Source organism: Ahaetulla prasina, chromosome 3, assembly GCF_028640845.1.
Source record: "Ahaetulla prasina isolate Xishuangbanna chromosome 3, ASM2864084v1, whole genome shotgun sequence".
NCBI classification, from domain to species: Eukaryota; Metazoa; Chordata; class Lepidosauria; order Squamata; family Colubridae; genus Ahaetulla; species Ahaetulla prasina.
Genome location: NC_080541.1, coordinates 123,206,390 through 123,228,567, shown reverse-complemented (window position 1 = coordinate 123,228,567; position 22,178 = coordinate 123,206,390). Strand labels below are relative to the sequence as shown.

Below are 22,178 nucleotides of genomic sequence, written 5' to 3'. Positions count from 1 at the left end.
TTACTGCAAATCCCACAGTTGATGCCCCAATAGTTGCATTAGCAGGACCATCTGTGGTCACAGGACCTCCAGAGGAAACCCTTCGCCCGGAAGATAAACGGGCCGAACAAACCCTGATTAAAAGTCATCAGGCGGCAGCCTGGGCCGTTAGGACCTCTTCCTCGGCCTCTTTCTTTAATCGGGCTGCCCTTTTATGGTTAAAACAGTTGCGTGACCGTTTACCAGTCACTGACTCCCGGTCACATCAGGACCTAAACAAGATTATAGCTGCCATCGAATACTCAGCCGATGCCACCCTAAATGCTTCTCGATTTGCTGCCAAATCGATTGGTTCCACAGTATCCTCACGCCGCCTTCTCTGGCTTAGGCGTTGGCAAGCTGATGCCAAAAACAAATGGAGGTTGGCCTCAGCCCCTTATTCGGGGATCTCACTCTTTGGAGCAGCCTTGGATCCTTTACTTATAGAGACCAAGGACAAGCGCAAGATCCTTCCAAGCATGTCCCGCCGTTCAGACTCCAGGCCAACCCCATATTTTTGTCCCTTCAGGGCGACTGATTCTAACTTTGGAAGCTCCAGAACCCAAAGACCCTTCTCCCCCAGACAGGGTAGACAGGATAGGCAGGATAGACAGGGAGGTCAAGGTCAGATGGGTTCCTTCAAGCGGCCTTTCGGGGGAGGAGAGGTCGGCCATTCAGATGCTCACGTTGACTGCTTGCCCGTCCCTCCCATTGGGGGCAGACTGGCGCTCTTCGCCAGCTAATGGGAGGAGTCCACCACGGACTCCTGGGTCAGGGAGACAATCAGGTTCGGTCTCTCCCTGGAATTCCTCTCCACCCCTCCGGGTCATTTCGTCAGGTGCCCGTTATCTTGCGACCCGACGAAACGGCTGCTCGTGGCATCGGCCATAAAACATCTTCTCTCAATTCAGGCCATCCAAACGGTGCCACGAGACCAGCACGGTCAGGGGTTTTACTCCCGACTGTTCATAGTCCCAAAGCCCTTGGGGGGATGGAGAGCAATCCTTGACTTGAAGGCTCTGAACCGCCACATAGTCTACAGGCGGTTCAAGATGCAGTCACTCCAGTCCATCTTGGAGAGCATCAGGGAGGGGGACTTCCTCACGTCAGTAGACCTGACGGAAGCATACTTACACGTTCCTATCCTTCCGGCTCACAGACGATTTTTCCGCTTCTGCCACGGGGGTCTCCATTACCAATATTGTGCCCTTCCATTCGGGCTCTCCTCGGCCCCCAGGGTCTTCTCAAAACTAATGGCCGCCCTCACAGCTCATCTCCGGGCCATTCCAATCAGAATCCAAGCTTATCTGGACGATCTCCTTATCCAATCTCGGACAGAGACCCTGGCGGCAGCGGATTTGTCCACAACCATTCAGGTTCTAGAAGCCCACGGCTTCTCGATCAACAAGGCCAAAAGTCACTTACATCCTACGAATCGAATCCAACACTTAGGGGCCATCATAGACACGATCGAGGGCCGGGTCTATCTGTCACAGGAGCGTCTCACCAATTTACAGAACCTAGTCAGGGGGGTAACCAAGAGCCGTCTTATTCCTTTAAAGACCCTTTCCCAACTCTTGGGGAAACTGGTCTCCTGCATCGGCATTGTACCTTGGGCTCGTCTCCACTGCAGGACACTGCAGTGGTTCCTATCCCCTATCAAAAGGCACACACAGCTACGTTACCAATACTTGTCCAACTTCCAGAACAAGTCAGGCACTCCCTTCTATGGTGGATCTCCCCAGCCCTGTCAAAGGGCAGAGAGTTCAGGGAACCCCAACGCCTAATCTTGACAACAGATGCCAGTCTTCATGGCTGGGGCGCCCATCTGGGATCAAACATGGCTCAGGGTCAGTGGTCCCCAGGGGACCTGACCCACAACATAAACTGGTTAGAACTCAGGGCCATTCATCTGGCCTTACTATCGTTCCAGGACATTGTTCTCAATCAAGACATTCTAATTTTAACGGACAATGTGGCCGCAAAGGCTCATGTGAACCGCCTAGGGGGAACCCACTCTCAGCCTCTCTTGCAAGAGGCAGTGCAACTGGGTCTCTGGGCGGAGGCTCACCTGAGGTCCATACGGGCCTCTCATATATCAGGGGTGGCAAACACACAGACCGACTGGCTCAGCTGAGTCTCAGTTGACCAGGGGGAGTGGCGGCTGAATCCGGATATGTTCCTCGAGATCACGCGCCGCTTCGGGAACCCGCTGGTAGACCTCTTTGCCACTCGAGACAATCGTCAACTGGATCGGTTCTTCTCCAGGTACCCAGTCCAGGGGGCGGAGGGCATAGACGCCCTGCGCAGCCCTTGGCCTCCCGGCCTCCTTTATGCCTTCCCTCCCATTCCAACAATACCCAAGGTTATCAGGAAGATGCTGAGGGAACAGGCGGAACTCATCTTGCTGGCTCCACACTGGCCTCGGCGCCCGTGGTTTGCAGACCTGGTGGCTCTCTCAGTGGCTCCCCCATGGAAACTTCCTCAGACCAAGATCTCGCTCAGCCAAGGGCAGCTGACTCATCCGGACCCTCAGTGGTTCAAGCTGACCGCCTGGCGCTTGAGCGGAGTCTCCTGAGGAAGAGACATGTACCTGCCAACGTCGCCAACACCATCCAGGCGTCTCGTCGTAGTTCCACCATTCGCATCTACGGCTCGACTTGGCGCACCTTCTACACCTGGTGTTCAAGCAAGAACATAGACCCTACCACCGCTTTTACGTCACTATCCTGATCTTCCTTCAACACGGATTGGAACAAGGTCTGGCAGCGAACACGCTTCGACGACAGGTAGCTGCTCTCTCTTCTATTTTAACTTGCGGTGCTAAACGCTCCCTAGCCCACCGGCCCCTCATCCGTCAATTTCTGAGGGGAACAACCAACCTTTGTCCTCCAGTAGTCCACAGGTACCCATCTTGGGACCTCACGAAGGTTCTAACATCCCTCACCAAGGGCCTCTTCGAACCTTTGAGGGAATGTGGCCTGCAATATTTGACATACAAGGTGGCCTTTCTAGTAGCCATTACTTCAGCTCGCAGAATTTCTGAACTTGCTGCCCTTTCCACCAGGGCGGATCTCTGCGTGTTTCACTCAGATAGGGTGGTCCTCCGGCTAGATCCTACCTTCCTACCTAAAGTTAACTCACTGTTCCATAGATCACAAGAGCTCATTCTTCCCGACTTTTCTCCAGATCCGGTACACCGGCTGGAAAGGTCCTGGCATACCCTAGATGTCCGGAGAGCCCTCCGTATTTATATCAAGCGTACCGCCTCTCTCAGGAGGACGGAGGCTCTCTTTGTGTCCTTTCAACCTACCACTATCGGCCTTAAGGTATCTTCCTCTACCATCGGTAGATGGCTTAAAGCATGCATTGCCAGAGCATATCAGATTCAGGGAATTCCTATTCCAAGTCGCATCACTGTGCATTCAACTAGAAGCGTGGCTACTTCAGCTGCGTGGGCCACCCAGACTCCATTAGAAGAAATCTGCAAAGCAGCCACATGGTCTTCTCTGAATCCATTCATACGCCATTACAAGATCGATTCCTATGCATCTGCTGATGCGGCGTTCGGCCGCAGGGTTCTCCAAAGGGTCCTAGAAAGGGGTTCTAACCCGGACCGGGCGGATCCCTCCCGATAGGACTTGCTTTGGTATGTCCCATGCCTGGCTGCTGGTCCCGCCCTGCTGGAGAATGGACATTGGTCCTACCTGAATGTCCTTTCTCTGTTGGCAGGACCAGCAGCCAGCCCCTCCCTGAACACCCGGTTCCTGTATTCTATGGAGGTCATACGGGCTCTCATGGTCATATGCCGGGGGGGGGGGGAGGGCATAATAACATATTCTTGCAGTTCCTATTTTACAGCTCAGTGCGTCGGTCTGCCGCATCATCCTCGTCCGAAAGCTGGAAGGCACCAGGAGGAGGAGGTGCTTTTCAACTAGCAGACTCGATCCCATTGGATACAGACCGAGTCACTCCCATGCCTGGCTGCTGGTCCCGCCAACAGAGAAAGGACATTCAGGTAGGACCAATGTCCATTTCATGCCTAAGGCAGGACAAGAACTCACAGTCTCCCAGTTTCTAGACCAGTGCTTTAACTATTACACCAAACTAGCTCTCATATATATGCCACCTGTCTTGCTGATTCTGCTTTTTAAAATTAGGGTCCACTGAATTGAGATATTCCAATTTCTTATATCCCACTAGTGACTCATGCATTATAAAAAGCAGCAGTTCTGGGATGAAATTGGATATGTGAAATTTGAATACTAAGACTAAATTCTAGTTGGCCTTGAGAAAGTTTCTAATTGGGCTTGAGAAAGTCACTTATTTCCCACTTTCCATCGTTAACAGTATTGATTATAGGAATGGAAACAATGATTTGTCTTACAAATAGGATGATAATCCAATTATGGGTTTAGGCTACAAACAAAACTATCGTTTAGTTGTTTCCATGGATCTGCTCTGTTAGGGTTTCTTTGTGCTGATGTTTTCTCTTTGATGCCAGGCCGTTTTCAATGCACGGACCCGAACTGTCTCTGAGAGTTCCACAATAACCCTTTCAGAAGATCCACCTCAGTCCACAGAAGCCTCCCAGGATGAAACCACATCGGAGAAGAAATTGGTGGAGAATACAGAGCAAGAGGTAGTGAAGGTGAGACAATCTTGTTGAAATTTTGGGTGTTATTATCTGAAAATTATGCAGTTGTGAATTCTAGGATTATATTCTATTCTACCTTGAAGATGATGGGATCCTTGTAGACAATTGACCCATGCTGAAATTCATACAAAACATAACTGCATTGTGTCAGCCAATTCATATTAACTAAGAAATAAGCTGTATATATTTCATTTATTACATTCCAGTGAGTATTATGCAGGCTTCAGTTCTGAGAAAATCAATTTATCATTGATTTACTTATTTACTTTAAATGTATCTATTTGCTTTAACATGTGTGTGTATTTATACATTTTTTTAAAAATGATTTTTTTCACAAGGTCAATAGCACCTTGTTACCTGAATTTCTGGAAGGAGGTTGATAAACAGAGTAAATGCAATTGACAAAGTCTCCTTCTTTTCCATGGTCCTTATATGAGGGAGGAAGCCTAATTGTCCCCGTTCAAGAAGCAGAAACTGAATGGATTTGATCTACTTGAAATACATGTTCATGAATGGTTTTAAAAGCCAAAATCAGCATATTAAATTGTACCTGACACCTGCTGGTGACCAATGTAGACCCTAAGCCCCAGTTTTAATTTTGAATAATGACTCTCATTCTCAGATAGATAAGTTAGAGCAGTTGTAGTCTTTGAGTAGTCTTGAAGTCTAGACTGCTTTGCAAAAATCTAACTGGGACATGACAAGGGCGTGAGTCAGGGTCTCCAGGTCTCCTCCAGGAAGAGCTTCAAATGATGCACCAGCTAATGCTGAGCAAAGGCACTTAATTATAATCTCCCATTATCTATCCAACAATAGCCATGGGTCTAAGTGATTCACAAATCACAGACTTGTTATTTCAAAGGGAGGACTGTCTCTTCCAGAATTATCACTGGTTCAGAGAGAGACATCATATGACAGTGCTTCCCAACCTGCAGTCCACGGACTCCCGGGGGACACTGATGTCATTCCAGGGGGTCCGCAAAGAAGAAATGTTATAATTTAAAACTTGAGTTCGGTCTTGGTGATCTGTGGCCATGGTCTGTAGCCTCCAGTATTTGAGAGGTTGCCACAAAGAGGAGGGAGTGAACTTATTTTTCAAAGCACCAGAGGGCAGGACAAGCAACAATGGATTGAAACTAATTAAGGAGACAAGCAACCTGGAATTAAGGAGAAACATCCTAATTAATCAGCGGAACAGCTTGCCTTCGGAAGTTGTGGGTCTGGCTCACCTGGCTTCTCTTCCTCTCGCAATTTTAAAAACTGGAGGTTTTTAAAAAAGAGATTGGACAGCCACTTATCTGAAATGGTACAGGGCAGTGATGGCGAACCTTTTAGGGACTGAGTGCCCAACCTGCAATCCAAAACCCACTTATTTATCGCAAAGTGCCAATACAGCAAATTAACCTGAATAATAAGGTTTTACTACCAGTGGTGGGATGCAAATAATTTAACAACAGGTTCTTCCTAATGACCTGGTGGACATGGCTGGGGGTGGTCATGTGACTGAGTGGGCATGGCCAATCCTATGACACTCATAGATGGTGCCTGTATGAGACAGGCAGAGTTGGGGAGGGAATCCAGGGGTCTCTGGTGGGTGGGGCGGGAGTGGGGAGTGGGAGGAAAGAAAGATCCAACTTTTCTCTCTCTCTGTGTGTGATAGAGAGCACACCGCCGCCAGCCCTGACATAATTCTCTGAGATTGTATCGGAGATTTCTCTCTCTCTCTCTCTCTCACACACACATACACACACACAAACACACTCACACACATACACATACACACAGAGAGGTTAGATTGGATCTCTCTCTCTCCCTCCCTGCTTTAGGCAGGCTTAGAAAGTCTGCCAGGCCCAGCATGCTGCGGATGCCCCTCATTCGCCCCTTTGCCTGGTTTCCCTCCTCTGCGATCTCCTCAGTGCTCGCTGGGTGCTGGTGAGGACTGCCTTTTTGCCTAGCTTTATCTGGCTGTCGGGAGAAAACGGATGAAGGCCTGGGAAGGAAGTCTGTTAAGCTAGCGTCTCAGAAGCAGCAACTTTGCACTCTCCCCTCTCTGCTAGCCCCCTTCTTCGCACGGGATCACCCAGCAGTGGGAACAGAGAGGGAGCAGGGGGCAGCGACGACTGCTAGCATTGAGGGGAGAGCTCCATACAGAAATGGCAGCATGCAGGAACACCCTCCTTCCTCTCTGTTCCTACTGCTGGGTGATCCTGTGTGAAGAAGGGAACACCAATGTTAGCACACAGAAATGACAGCATGGAGGAACGCTGCCCCCTTCTCCCTCTCTGTTCCCGCTGCTGGATGATCCCACGTGAAGAAGGGGACTAGTGGTGAAGAAGGGGAGAGTGCGAGGTTTCTGCTTCTGGGATGAGGGGATTTAGGAAGCACCTGGGTCTGGCTCACCTGGCTTCTGTTCCTCTCACAACCGGCTTTCCCAGTCTAGCTTGACGCAGGCTTTCTCCTCAGTACCTTGTCGATTTCCCCCACCCCCCGACTGCCAGGCAAAACTAGGCAAAAAGTCAGCCCTCACCAATGCTCATCTTCACCGACAGCGGGCTTGGAAAGAGCAATGTGAGCTGCGTTGCCATCTGTGTCAAGCTAGACTGGGGAGGGAGAGAGCATGAGCGAGCCAGTGGTGCTTCCTTCCAGCCTTCGCCCACAGCCCCGCACTGCACCAGGAGGCTGAAGCTGGGATTTCTGCTCTCCTCCGACCCGCAAATACCTTGGCAATGGGACTGTTTCTCTCCGCCCCCTATTCCTGTTTTGTCTGCCGGATCGGTGCAGCTTTGCTGCCCATTGCAACTAGGAATCTCAAAGCTGAGAATGAACATTTGTCTTGTAGCCAGCAGCCTGGGTGCTAGATTGGCTCCTGCAAACTCCATCTCTTGAGGAGTCTGGCTGAACTTTTGCTGAGGTGGAGGGTGGGGTGGAGCTAATAAATGGCCAAGCTAAGTGCCTGAAGAAGCCCAGCTGGCTGGCGGGGAGGTGGGGCACTGGCAGCTCTGCAGGAAAAGTAACTGTTTTTTTTTTTGCTGAGCTGAGTCGATGCAGGGTCACATTGAAGGTCTGCATCATAACGGCCTTCAGGAGGCCTTTTCCCCCATTGTGAAGCGCATGAGTGAAAAAGTTCACTCAATCAATTCCAACTTTGCGAGATCTTTTTCTTTTGCAAGAAGCTGGAATTGATTGAGTGAAACGCAACGGAGAAACGCAATTGGACCTGGGCTGGGGTGACTGCGCACATGCTCACAGAAAGGGCTTTGCGTGCCACATCTGGCATGCGTGCCATAGATTCACCATCACAAGTATAGGGTCTCTTGCTTGAGCAGGGGGTTGGACTAGAAAACCTTCAAGGTTCCTTCCAGCTCTATTCTGATTGATTAAGGTATTTAAAGCAAGTCCACGGCGAAGAAAAGATTGAGAACCACTGCCATATGTTTTTGGACAAACTGTAACTCAATTTATTTGGGCTTCAACTTTAATCTATTTCTTTCCAATCCATAGAGCCTTCAGGCACTGGTCAGGGTCCCCATGATATCCTGATATCACCAGCTTGGCCAGAGCAGAGAGGCCTGTCTGGGTATAATCAGAAAAATGGCAATATCTGATCCCAAACTGATAGAGGTCTTCTCCCAGCAGTTTACATAAATATTAAACACGAAAGAGAGATACTCCCTATTGTAGCAGGTAAGGGATAGATCCCTCTTTCCCACTATTGCCATTCAAAACCATCCACTCATGAAATCATGGAACCGGTGTAAAATATTCCCTCCACTTATATATGATTTCAAAACAAGGATTAGATGAAATAAGAACAGATTGAGTCAGACTATGGAAACATAATGGATCTTCCATGTTCAGACTCAACATGCCATTCAAGATTAGGTATGAGGACAAAAAACAGAAATTAGTTTTTTTCCATGCCTACATATGAGTTTCTCAGAAATATTGAATTGGGTTCTTTTGGAAACATAATGCTGAACCAGAAGAAGAATTACAGGAATGAAAAACCACTGTAGATGGAGAAGATGAGGTTGGCGGAGGCTCATATTCTCAACAGTAAAATGTGAGATTCCAGTTCTTCCTGCTCTTTCATAATTTCTTACGCTATTTTACACAATAAGCCCTATGGCATGCTTATGGCTGGATCAGAGACTCAGTGTCTTCTATGTCTAGAAGAAGAAAATCCTAGCATGTTCCACTCAAGATTTTGTATCCCTCTAGACTTCTGGTTTTGGCTGGTTCCGTTGGTTCCGTTCCAAGGCAAATAAAGATGAAGAACCATCTGAAAAAAATCCAGTTGCTTCAGTTTCTCAGGTAACAAAGAGTCTTTTTTTTTTTGAAGAAAGAGTTTGGGGTTTTTTAGGGGTGGTAGTGGTGGTTTCAGCAATGTGTCTTCAGAAAAATCGAGTGTTTCTCAGCAGCAGCAGAATCTAGCAGAACAGCAGGAGCTACCACGAATGGTCTTTTAACTGATAGCAGTTCTGAAAGCATCCAAAGACCCCAACTTGAAAATATTATCCTAGATTTATAATTTTAGGAAGGCTGAATACAATAAGTGGGATCACTATTGCTTATACAGCATATTTGTGTTTTGTAGGAAACCAGTAAGATACTGGAGTTGTTGGAGGCTTATGTGGTGGGGAAGGGGAGACAGAACTATAAGGGAAATGCTGGAAGTGACAGCTTCATCTGACACAAAAAAACCCTTTAAGGATTACCTTGTATGCTCAACAGAATCAAATAGTAAAGCTTTTGTCAGATTGTATCGCTTTCAGCTACTGTGGGGATCAAACTTTAGAGCGCCCCTAATGAACCCAAGTAAAAAAAGAACAACTGTAAGTAAAAATGAACGCCACAGCCTGTTTGCCGATAGAAAAACAGCATGCCGAAGTGAAAACTTGGCAGGATCCTCTCTGACATTTCTTGTTTGTGCAGAAAGGTTTTCACATGGAGGAACATTCTTTCTTCCTTCTTGCACCCTGCAGTTGGTGTGTCTAAATAAAAATCCACAGATGCATTATTCATGTGTTGTCTCTTGTATTGGCTGCCTACTCTTCCACTGCCCTCATCTCAGTCTTTGTCTGTTTGTCTTCCCACCTCAATTTCCAACTTTGTACATACTGTATAGTACCTCCAGTTCCCACTGAGTGTTTTGTTAATATTTATGATGTTGTTAAGAATTTATTGGATTCTTTTCTCTTCCACCTATCCTGGCTTCAGGTTAATTTTTCTCTAGCATTTCTTTTCATTTATTCCTTTTGTTTCTTCAGTACCTAGAGATAAAGAAATACTTGCTTATTTTTACTGATTACTTTGCACTTTTATTGTGTGGGGATAATAACATCGTTAATAATGCAGTTACTGATACCAATAGCAGGCAACACTTGGGCAATCTTGAGTAATCTCAGAAAACTGGGTTGAACATGGTTAATGCTTGGATGGAACCCACTAGGAAATTTTGGGGCTGTAAGCGAAACTGAAAAGTCAGAAAAGATCCAAAAGAAAGCAGTGGCAAATGAGGATTACATGTATTTAAAGTTGCTGATTTATATAACTGCCCTTCTCACAAAATGTAACACTAGATGGTTTACAATAAAAGTAGCTAAAATTAAATAAAACACATATAATACAAAAGATAAAAAAGACGTCAACAATCATTAACACAATCAAGAAATGGGTTCCAAACCCACCCAGAGCCTTAGGTTCAGGCACAAAAGCAAAACCAGAAGAGTCAGGACCAACCTTATGTCTGGAGGAATGATGTTTCAAAAGGTGGATGCCACAGCAGAAAAACTCAGCTCCTTGGCAACCGCCATTCCTTTGTTGATGTGATCCAGAGCATATTTCTGTTGCTGGATTGGGCAGGAAGGGTAGAAACAACCAGGAAAAGACCTTCCCATATGTAACTTGATTCCAAGCTAGGAAAGGCTCTAAAGTACCTTTAATTGCTTCTAGAAGCAAACCAGTAGCCAAAACAGCTCAAAGAGTAGTGATATGGTAACTGTGGCTACCACCTGCTCCTCGACCTTGAATCCAAGAGGACCCCCACAGCTGTCAGAAGCAGTGCCATCCCATCCAGGACAAAAGATGGAGGATCCTTAGATCTAGGAGACCCAAAATCCCTAAGCCACACAATCTTGCTTGGGTTGAGTTGAAGCCTGTTGCACTCAACCCAAGCCATCACAGCTCCAGGAACTGAAACAGAATCTCCATGACATTATTCAGCAACCTGAAGTAGAGATATAAAACTGAATACCACTAGTATGCTCATGGTACCTCATCCCAGACAGTTGGATAACTTCACTCAGAGGCTTCATTTAAATGTTGAACAGGAAGGGAGGAAGTACTGAATCCTGTGGCACCTCTGTATTGCAATGAACACAGACTGAAACAAATGCTGGAAGAAGTAAGAGAACCAGCATAACACATTGTTTCCCATTCCCAATTCCTGGAACTAATCCGGAAGGATGCCATCCTCTTGCTGAGAGGTGAAGATGAACTAGGATGGATCCACTACTTCCATCCTCTTCCCACTAGGGGTCATCCAAGAGTATGGCCAATTCTGACTTGGTTCCATACTTAGGCCTGAACTCTGATTGAAAAGACTCCTAATAATTCACTTCTTCCAAGGCCTTCTGAAACTGGAGCACAACTACCTTCTCTACAACCTTTCCTACAAAGGGAAGATTGGAGACTGGATGAAAATTCTCCAGAAATTAGAGCTGGACCATCAGTTCTCTAAGAAATGACGGAACCACCCACTTTGTCAGGAATTAATCACTGCCTGGATTTGAATCACATATCCCTTGCCAGGAGGCCTTAACTAAACAGAGATATGGATCTAATATTGAGGTGGTAAGAATTGTTGCTCCCAAATCCTACATGAATATATTTGTATAGTTACCCAGACTTGAGAGATGCATTTGAATGAGTTTGAAGTAGACATGAAGGTGTATTGGAATAAAGTAGTGTTGTTGGAAAATTTATGATCCAGTCACATATGATTATCCTAACATTCAGTGGATATCAGAGACATGATGAAAAATATGTACTTAAATAGAACCAAAGTTGTCTTTTAAAATAACTAAGAGAAATGAGACATCTTGCCTTTTTTTGCTTCAAAAGTTTAGGATTCAAATCCTATTTAGAATTCTATGACAAGAACCGGAATAACAGAGAATAAGGAGGGAAGAAGAAAATGGTTCTTTAGAGGAGGAAGAAAGAGGACCAACAGAAAAGGCCCCGGGAACTGTCTATCCCTGAAACTTGTCTCAGGTTTTCTCAGACAATACTGTGTTTCTTGGCTTGGAAGTTAACTTTCAATTTCTTGGCTAGTTTGGTCATTTCTCACTTTCTGAAGTAAACTTACTGCCAGATGACATATAATTAGCTTTCTTTGGGGGAGAGGCAATTAGGAAATAAAAATAATTAACTCAGCCGATGTGTGCTACAGCAGTTATAGGTAAAATGGTGTCATTAGGAATAAGATGGAGGGATGGTCATGCTTAGGAGAACCTAGGAGTTTTCAGAAATACTCCTCCCTCCATTGAGTTTTCCCCCTTCAAATATTTCAGGTAAGATTGAATAAGTTTAGTAGCTTCACACTGAATAGGCTGGCCAGATGTGGTTATAGTTTTTTTTACAGGCACTCTACTGTCCAAGAAAATGTTGAAAAATGAAGAGAGATGTTTTGTATCAAAACATATGTCAGCCTTTGTGTCAGCCCTAGTGCTGTTCATGGTATATCAGTTCTTTTTTTCCACATTGATCTGGCTTCTCTCTCTTTCAGTTGGTTGGGCTGCTCCCGGGAGATTTGTATGAATTAATTGTATTCCTAAAACATTTTGAATAATAATTGTTAATAAAGAGGAACTTTCCAATATAATGAATAGATTGAGCTCCCAAAATAGAAGTGGGAAAAAGACCTTCTGATCAATTTGCTTCATTTTGAATTTCCCTTGGCAAAAAAAGAAAATTGGAAAGCAACGGAAGTGTACTTGAAACATCTAAATTAAATATTTCTTTGTAATGCCCTATCATAGCTATCTTGGTCCTTTGCTTTATTTCTAAACTCCTTTGGTGCAAGGTCCGTTGTACTACTAAAGGAAGAGCAAAATTTAGCCCCTACATAACAACTAATGCTAACCGTTGGACAGCTCACATTCTTCTAGGACAGGGGTGTCCAAACTTGGTCCCTTTAAGACTTTTGGACTTCAACTCCCAGAATTCCTCAGCCAGCTTTGCTGGCTGAGGGACTCTGGGAGTTGAAGTCCAAAAGTCTTAAAGGGACCAAGTTTGGACACCCCTGTTCTAGGACTTCTGGGAATCACATGTGCTGTCAAATAGTTGCTTCATATTTCAGAATTTATTTATTTATTTCTAAGATGTATATGGCCAACCCTCTTGTATGTGCAACTCTTGGGTAGTGAACATCAATATTAAAAACACAAACAATAAATCAATACAAAAAAGAAAAGAAAAAAAAACAGGCACCCAATCCATAACAATAACTATTAATCTCTTTGGTCTCTGGGCTCCAATCTTACCATCCCAGTGCCTGTGAGAAATTCCAGTTCTTCACTGATTTAAGGAAATATAGTAGCCTGCCAAAACTCAAGGGAAAGCATGTTCCACAAACTTCTCAGGAAGGTTGGAGATAATAATTTATTTCATCACTATTGTATATTTTCCTTCTCTAGGACAAAATCACTCAGCCCCTTTTGGCTTCACCCATGAATGAGGCAAAGTCTATGAATGAGACAAAATCTACCACATGTCATTGCCCTCCTCCCCTTTCTCCCACAGAAGGCAATCCTTTTCCCAAGAGATCTCCAGGTAAATATAACCCTGCATGTTTCTGAATGAATTGCTTAATATTTTGTTAGTTTAGCTATAACTAAAGATTTTTGTTGCCTCAAACTGCAAGATGGGTAGGAAATAATGATGATGATGATGATGATGATGATGATGATAATAATAATAATAATATAATCATGCATAGAAAAATTTGGCATTTCATCTCCTTTTCTGCGCATACTGAAACCCTAAATTTTTGGTATACCCCTCAACCTTTGGTATCAGGTTCTTGCAGACAGGGAAAACTGAAGGGTTTTTTCATCAAGGGGATGCAGTAGACAAGTACTCCTTCCACAGATAGTCTTTACTGAGAGACCTCTCAAACTTATCACAGTGCTGAGGGAGGGGGGAAGTATGATGGATCTTCATAATTATGACTGTGTCCCAATGGTCATGTGATTCTGATTTGGGTTTTGGGCAACTGGCCTCTCAATTTCTGTATCACTGCATCCTGCAATCACATTAAAATCATTTGTGACCTTCATTATTGGCTTCTGACAAGCAAAGTCATTGGCAAGAAGTTGGCAAAAGATCACAAATGGTGATCACACGACCACAGGATGCTGTGACCATGTGAGTTTTGCCTAAGATTACAGCTGCAACTGCCACAATCACGGTCATAAGTCTGCATGGTCACCTGACATTGCACCATATCACCCTGAGGACAATCTATACTACTGTAAATTTGAGCCATCATGATCTACTTTTGAAAAACATAATATCTGTTATTTCTCCAGAAGCTCAAACTTCACAAGACCATAGCAGAATGGAAGCCATTATTGTTTCAGATGCTGGTGATCAGGTGAGATGTGGAACGCAGTGTGGAATACAAAATGAAACCTTTGGTTTGGAAAAAAAATGTCTTTGGGGAAGTCAGAAATCTAGTTAAACAGACTTTCTGGAAATCCAGGTTGGAAGAAGAACAAGCCAAATGTTGTGGCAACTTCACTTTTGGTGGTACAGTACATTCCAGTGATAGGTTATCATAAATTTTTCCAATGTTTCAGTTTCCACTTTCCATAATAATCTTGATTTGAACTTACTGGATATGAAATTCAGAAATATATGAAACCATAGGTAATTTACTTCTTGCTTTTCTTGGTTATTCTTGACAATTCATAATTTACCCCCTGATCTTTCAGACTAGTTCCTTCAGACATCAGTACAACCCTGATAGTGTGCTTCTACCCCCCACAGAAGGGACAGTTCCTATGTTCAATCCTGCTCAGGTAAGTGGGATTGCACATGTAAAATGGGGTGGGTGGGTTAAAAAAGAGGAGTTTCAGGCCAAGAAGCTATATTGTAATATGCTATAAACAGCAACCTAAGAAAGGTATCAATAGAACAATGTGAACCTTTCTAATACTCCCTTAGAATCCTTCTAATAATCCCTCAATAATGGAAAGAGAGGCTCATCTAATCTAGATAGCACAAAATTGGGAAAGATCGATACAATTGAACGTTTTGCTGCAGACTAGCCAGGAGGGAGAAAATAGCTTTTCTTTGATGCCAGTCTCTTATCCTAGAGGTATACTTTATGTATGTATGGAGAAATAGGAAGAGAAATGGATGGGAAAACCTGTGTTCCAATTGTTTAAGCAATCCATTATGGCTTCTCCATCAAATATAGTTTTGAATGAGTTCATTGGCCAAAAAATTCGGGTAGAGTTCTGAAACACAGTGTAACATTGATACTTCTCATAATCATTTTGGAGCTGCAACGGTGCAAAAATATTGACATCTTAAATATTCTTATTGCGCAGTCAACTATAGATGATCTGAAGACTATGAAAAATTGCCAATGTTACAAGACAATTCTTTCTTATCAGGTCATTACACTAGCAGCCTCCAGCACTGGGCATCTGCAACAGAATTTTCAGCGATACCCACATCATCTGCAGTACAAATAAATAATCCAGGATACTTCTGTGACAGTCCCTCTGATCAGAAGCCATTTCTTTACCCAAAGATGGCAATTCTATGACCTCTTTGCTACCCTTCCTGTTTACTGGCATTTGAGTTTGTTATTGAAAAGATAACAGCACAAATATGAACTAATGAATAAGTTCATTTCATTTTTAATTGCTTGGTAAAAAGACAGTTTTACAGCAGGTGGTATAGAGATGGACATAAAATAAAATCCCTCCCCCCCTATTTTCTGTATTCCATTCTAAGAAGGGAACTATTAATAGTCTACATTGCCACTTAATACAGGTATTCATAATCTATTGCTCAGGTGGCTTGAAATTGTAATCCAAACATATCTGGAGGGTACTGACTGGGAAAGAACAACAAAAGTATTTTTTAAATAAATGTACATAGGATATCTTGTATATTTGCTTGAGAATAAATCTCAGCTGAGATCTATGTAATTTTGGGGCAAATTAAATTATGCTGCTTTGTACTGAAGAAGAACATATACTTAAACATAGCTACTTGGGAATAAATCTCATTTTTAAAATTTATATGTTATTTGTTAAGAAGTTGTATAACATACTCAGGGTTTGGTTCCAGCCCCATATTGTATGAAAACTTATACACACACTCAAAATCATTTTATGCAGTGCAGAATCTTGTAATATTTTACATATCATCCCAGTAATAAAACCAAAAATTGTAGACCAATTAATGTTCTTGTTAATAAAAAATGTTGGCACTTAAATGATCAAAGCAAAATGGCTTTCTTTTGCAATACATGTTTTCTGGATAAAGTTATGTTTGTTAGCATACTGTTGTACTCTTCATTTCTTCAGTTTTGAATCACCGAAGATTTTTGTATCAATATAGGAAAAAGTTTTCCACTGTTGTAGTCCTCAATTTGTGACCTTGTGAACTAGATCGTAAGTGGCACTTTTGATTATTTGAATTTGAGAACCTTGTCCCAGAGTGTATCTCTTCCCCTGACCCCTTTGGAAATTATCTGATGGAAATACATTGCTGGGAAGCATAGATAGGCTGCATTGTCTTGAGAAAGCTCTGGTCAGCAGTAATCCTACCTGGAATACTTTTTCTGGTAGACCTTTTGTTAAATGCTTGTAAGTTAATCTGTAAAATCATAATCATATTTTTTCTTCTTACTTTGATTTAGGGACTATGCTGCACTGCTGAATTGTCTTTTAACCCTATACAGCACTGACATTTGCTTGATACAAATTGGTTGTGGTACATTTAAATACTGTGCAAGGTATTCTTTGTCAATTGTCGTTCAAGAACACAAGTGAATGAACAATTGTGAGTTTTAGTTGCCATCAAAACCACAAGACTCCCAGCAATAACATAGGAAGTTTTGTATAAAACCAGTAAAAATGCATACCTACCTATGTCAACTATTTGACATTACTGCAGGTTCCCTAACTTAAAGCTGCCACTGACTTTCCAACTTAGACCTTAAAGTACATGATATGAAATCCTGTGTGGCAAACAGGACAAAATTGAATGGCTTATGTGCAAAATGATATTAAGGTCAGAGAAGTTCTGTTGTAGTTCTTTGTAGCCAAATTTGGCACCATCTCATCTGGGAAATGAGATTTTTCCCCAGCAACTTTGCTCATATACATTTCAATGTATTTCAATGTCTTCTATCAATGTGTTGCTATCTCCTGCTCCTTACTTTGAAGAGCTGTGTAAATTTGTGGTGTTCTGGATATTCTGGAGTATGAAATGCATAAATATGCCAAAGGATATTTTCTATATAGAAAATAGTAGTTTAGTCTACAGAATTCACCACTGAGACTGCTGGGATCTGCTCATGTTCTGAAGGCTTTGGGAAGCTCTGGGAATGCTGTTCATGTAGTCAACAAATTTATCTCCAGAGGATGTGTTTATATATATTTACAGTACATCTAAGCTTTCCCTGCCCAACCCCAAAAGATTCTGAGCAGGATATGGCATCAACCAAAAACATAATCAATAGCAAATCCAAATTAATGTAAAACAGCCGAAACAATAACTACAAAAGCAAAGCAAAAATAAAACCCAGGGTAAGTGCCCATGATAAATGAGCTGGGATCAAACCCATGTTGGAACAACTTGTTTACCAAATTGCAGCAAGAAGAGGCTGCCCATAGTTCTCAGGAAAAAAAATACCATAAAGTGGGGGCTGTTACGGAAAAGGCAGGCCATCTCAGTCATGCGCCATGAACCTCAGTCAGGGGTGTGAATTTCAGTAGACTCTTTCCTGATGATCTGCCCAGAGCAGATTTAATTCTGGCAAGGAATTGTCTGATTTATCTCACTGCTGTGCAATTCATAGTGTTAAAAAGCAATGTCCGCAGACTCAGAAACCAATGCAGCAACTTTGGGTGCAATTTTATATTTTATTAGCTGAAACTTCTGAGCGAGCTCCGAAGACCCCTTGTAGAGTGGGTTTCAGGAGTTCAACTAATGGTGATCCAGGCATGAGTTACTAAGATCAAGCATCCTAACTTTCACTGGCTATTTAAGCAGATTACAAGTCAGGATGAACCCCAAGTCATGAACCCCCTGACTGCCTCTGGAATCATTGTAAAATTATTGCCAATGTTTCCATGTTAGCATGCTCTCTTTTTAGGCCTGGTTAAAGATGGAATCACTATTATACAGAAGAAAAAAAGAATCTAGTTTATTTGTCTGCTTGATATTAATTTGTCTGACTAATAAAACCTCATTTTCAAGACTTCTGAGTATTATTTATGATTACAGGGAGACAAGGAGCATACTAAATAGAGGCAAACTGGTTTACATGCACATTGCTTTCATTATGTATGCTGATCAGAACATGTCCCTTGAGTTGCTGAAGTAGCACGCAGATGTATAAAATTTGCATATACGTCCTCCTCCATGGGTAGACAGCATCAAATACTGGGAGAGGGGAGGAAGCATAAAACGGCATCAAGGGGTGGACAACCCAAAGTATTTAATATAATTTTTCCCAACCTGTAATCTGGGGACATATGGTGATCCCTAACAGCATGTTGAAGGGGTACATGATGACAGATTAAACCATTTTTTAAATTGCCCAACTTCCAGATTATTAAATCTTACATTCAATATTCTCCACACAAAAAATGGAATCTCTAACATTAGTTCAGAAAAAGCAAGTGGTCTCTCTCTCTTGTCACCAAGGGAATATGTCAGTGATGCCTACCGCTGCAGGCCACCCTTGGGCTTTTGCAAACTTTTCATTTACATTAACTTGCCACATGTCAAGATATATTACAATGTGATATGGATAACCATAAACCTGGGATGGGGGAGACGCTCCAGTAGGTTGTGGGCATTGCTTATGGCTGGTTATTCCTGGAATTCCAAAAACCTTGTTAGATATTCTTTTCTTTTTACTTTAATTGAAGAAACAAAACATTAAAATGTGAAATTATAAATAAAAAAAGAAATAAACCTGAGATGAAAACAAAAGCTAAAACGACTCTTAAAAAAGCACAAAAATTTAGGAGCTTTTGATACGTGACTGAATGCAGATCTAATCTTAAGGAAAAATGCAAACATACTAGGTATTTGATTCAGAACAATACTGGTACAAACTTTATGTATTAGAAAAAACATTGTATAGGCCTGTACTTAGTCTTAGGGCTTTTCAGAATTCTTTGATATTGTTTTAACTTTTTAGCCAGATCTATTTTGCTAACTTCTAGGCTGCAGAATCATGAAACAAATATATTTAATGTATAATCAGTGTACATGCATTAGGAAATATAGAAAATAGATAGCAGGACTCAATGCAAATGATTGTTGGATGATATTCACCATTTTCCTTCCTTCCTTCCTTGTAAAAAGACTTGGGATTGGGTTCCTATACTGCTGAGAATCTGTAGCAGGGGTAATATGCTCCGATCCGGTAATGATGGGTGGTTCGGAGAACCGGTAGCAAAAATCCCTGCCCCATCTCGCCCATGCCCAGCTGAGCTACGTGATCATCAGAGGTTTTTGTTTTTTTTAACTTTTAAAAGCATTTTTTCTTTGGCTGAAAAAATGCTTTTAAAAGGAAAAAAAAAGAAAAGCCTCTGATGATTGTGCTGCTCAGCTGGGATCGTCTGCTTTTAAAAGCATTTTTTCTCAACCTCTTTGGGCTGAAGAGGTTGTAGAAAAAAATGCTTTTAAAGGGTTCTAGCGATCAGGCAACTCACTGGGATCATCAGAACACTTTACAAGCATTTTTTCTACAACCTCTTCAGCTGAAGAGGTTATAGAAAAAAATGCTTTTAAAAGTAAAAAAAAAAAAATTGGCCATGCCCACCCAGTCACATTACACCTCCCAAGCCCACAGAACCAGTAGTAACAAATTTTACATTTCACCCCTGATCTGTAGCAACCTTTCCAAACCTAACACTCTATAACCATGATGGAGAACCTATGGCATGCATGCCACAGGTGGCACACAGAGCCGTATCTGTGGGCACGCAAGCATTGCTCTAGCTCAGCTCCAGCGCACATGTGTGTGCTGGCCAACTGATTTTCAGGCCTTCCGGGCCCACTGGAAGATGGGAAATGGGCCATTTCTGGCCTCTGGAGGGCCTCCAGGGGGTGGGGATGGGTAGGAAAGGTCCTTTTCGCCCTACCCAGGCTCCAAGAAAGCCACTGAAAAACGGGCCCATTGTGCCATTGTGTGCCAAAAGTGAGGGGGAGCGAGGGGGGTCATGCACTCATGCGTGGGGGAGAGGGGCGCATTAAATTATGGGTGTGGCACGCGCAGACACGCCCCCCCTTTGCTACCCCTGTTTTTGGCATGCGGTGGCAAAAAGGTTAGCCATCACTGTTCTAGAAATATATTGGGATTAGAGAATCCAAAATTCCCATCCAGCATCTGGGAGTCTGGAAGATATCAGTATGGGAAAAAATATTTTACTTTATAGGCAGGATATTGTGCACTTCATATTAAAACAATAAAGATATGAAAACATAGAACACAGAATAACAGAGTTGGAAGAGACCTTAGAGATATTTATTTATTTATTTATTTATTTATTTATTTATTTATTTATTTATTTATTTATTTATTTATTTATTTATTTATTTATGTCAATCATATATAAGATAACTTGTATAAGTTATAAACATAATTTGGATGCATGAAAAGAGTAAGTAAAAAAGGAATATTAGGACAGGGACGGTAGGCACGCGGGTGCACTTATGCACGCTCCTTATCTAGTCCTTATCAGCTAGTCCAACTCCCTGAACAAGCAGGAGAGCCTATATCATTTCAGACAAGTGGCTGTCCAGTCTCTTCTTGAAAGCCTCCAGTGATGGGATACCCACAACTTCTGAAGGGAAGGCATTCTACTGGTTGGTTGTTCTCACTGTTAGGTAATTTCTTCTTAGTTCTCAGTTGCTTCTCCTCTTGATTAGTTTCCACCCATTGATTCTTGTCTTGCCTTCTGGTGTTTTGGAAAAAAGTTTCCCCCTCATCTTTGTGACAACCCCTCAAATACTGGAACATTGATATCATATGTGCCCTAGTCTTTTGTTGGAAGAAATATCCATCTGGGTTCAGTTCCAAGTGGGGACAAAGACACTGGAAACATGGAGGCTGCTTTGTCTTTAAAACATGTTTCTCCATTTCTCATCCAGGGAAATATATTCTGCCTTTTTAAATATTTTCTAAAATATTTCATTCTTCTAGGAGGGGGGTGGGTGCTAAATTCCTACAATCCATACTTTTTTTTTTTTTCCAAAACGTGAGTTTTGAAACATGCTCTTGGCAAAAAATTAAAATTGATCAAATCAGGGGGCTTGATTGGTGCTTTTAATTTTTCTGATGCAAAGGAAGCCATTGACAGAGACAACAGAAAAAAGATTCCTTCAGTGGCTCCCAAAAGCTTTCAACCATGAAGGTCTAGCAGCCAGGGGAAAAGTTCTGGTAAGAATTTTACAGTATCCAATTTTCTATGCCAATTAATTTCAGCTGTTAGATATCACTTTCTGTGAGCTTCCAGTCACGTTTCAAGCAAGCACACATCCCAAAATTTTCACAGCCATGGTTTTCCTTTAAATTACAGGCTGCCCATTTCCAAGGGTTGGTTACTGAACCTGCCCTAGCTCTTACTTTAGTGCATCCAAGATTTGTGAGTCCAAATTGAGGTTAATCAGTGTGCAATCCAGGCTTTTTCCTTTCTTTCTTTTTTTTTTTTAAATTACACACAATGAGCCCTGGGACTTCTACTCATGAGACCACCAGTGCAACATATCTTGCTTTACTGGGCAACATCATTTGTGAGTCATAGTCAGGGCTTGGGTTTTGGACATCACTTTTTCTGCTATCTCTTCAAGTGAGGGAATTGCCTGCGGGGGATGCCCCTCCCCCATGGAATTAGCAGGGAGATCTGACTCCTTGGGCTTTTAGTGCCACAGAGCAAAAATCAACCAAGAAGTCTTGTGTGGAGGTAAGTGAAGGGAATAGTTTCAGTCTAATTCTGAATGGTGTGTCTCTCTGTGTGTGCCTGTGTATGCAGCTACTTTTACAATACAGGCAATACAAACATTTTGGACATATTTCCCTCCCACCAGACAAAAATCTAAGGTGTTCAGAACTTGCTGTGGTAGCCACTCAAATACAATCCTTACATGAGTACTTCAGACTGATTACAATATAAAGGAGACAAGACAGAAAACCTTACAATGAATTTTCCACCTCCCCCATAGTCTTTCCAGTTGT

The 22,178-nt window shown here is 42.7% G+C and overlaps 1 protein-coding gene across 3 annotated transcripts in view; it reads left to right on the top strand.

Annotated features, from left to right (window-relative positions):
• Nucleotides 1-18,170, top strand: part of SEC16B (SEC16 homolog B, endoplasmic reticulum export factor) — an 84,679-nt gene extending 66,509 nt beyond the window's left edge. For all 3 annotated transcript variants that reach the window (XM_058177230.1, XM_058177229.1, XM_058177228.1), the window contains exons 22-27: nucleotides 4,523-4,669; nucleotides 8,897-8,989; nucleotides 13,375-13,510; nucleotides 14,269-14,333; nucleotides 14,674-14,760; nucleotides 15,361-18,170. In XM_058177230.1, coding sequence (XP_058033213.1) covers nucleotides 4,523-4,669; nucleotides 8,897-8,989; nucleotides 13,375-13,510; nucleotides 14,269-14,333; nucleotides 14,674-14,760; nucleotides 15,361-15,441 — 609 coding nt within the window. In that variant the 3' untranslated portion in view covers nucleotides 15,442-18,170. The remainder of the gene's footprint in view (nucleotides 1-4,522; nucleotides 4,670-8,896; nucleotides 8,990-13,374; nucleotides 13,511-14,268; nucleotides 14,334-14,673; nucleotides 14,761-15,360) is intronic.
• The last annotated feature ends 4,008 nt before the right edge of the window (nucleotides 18,171-22,178 follow it).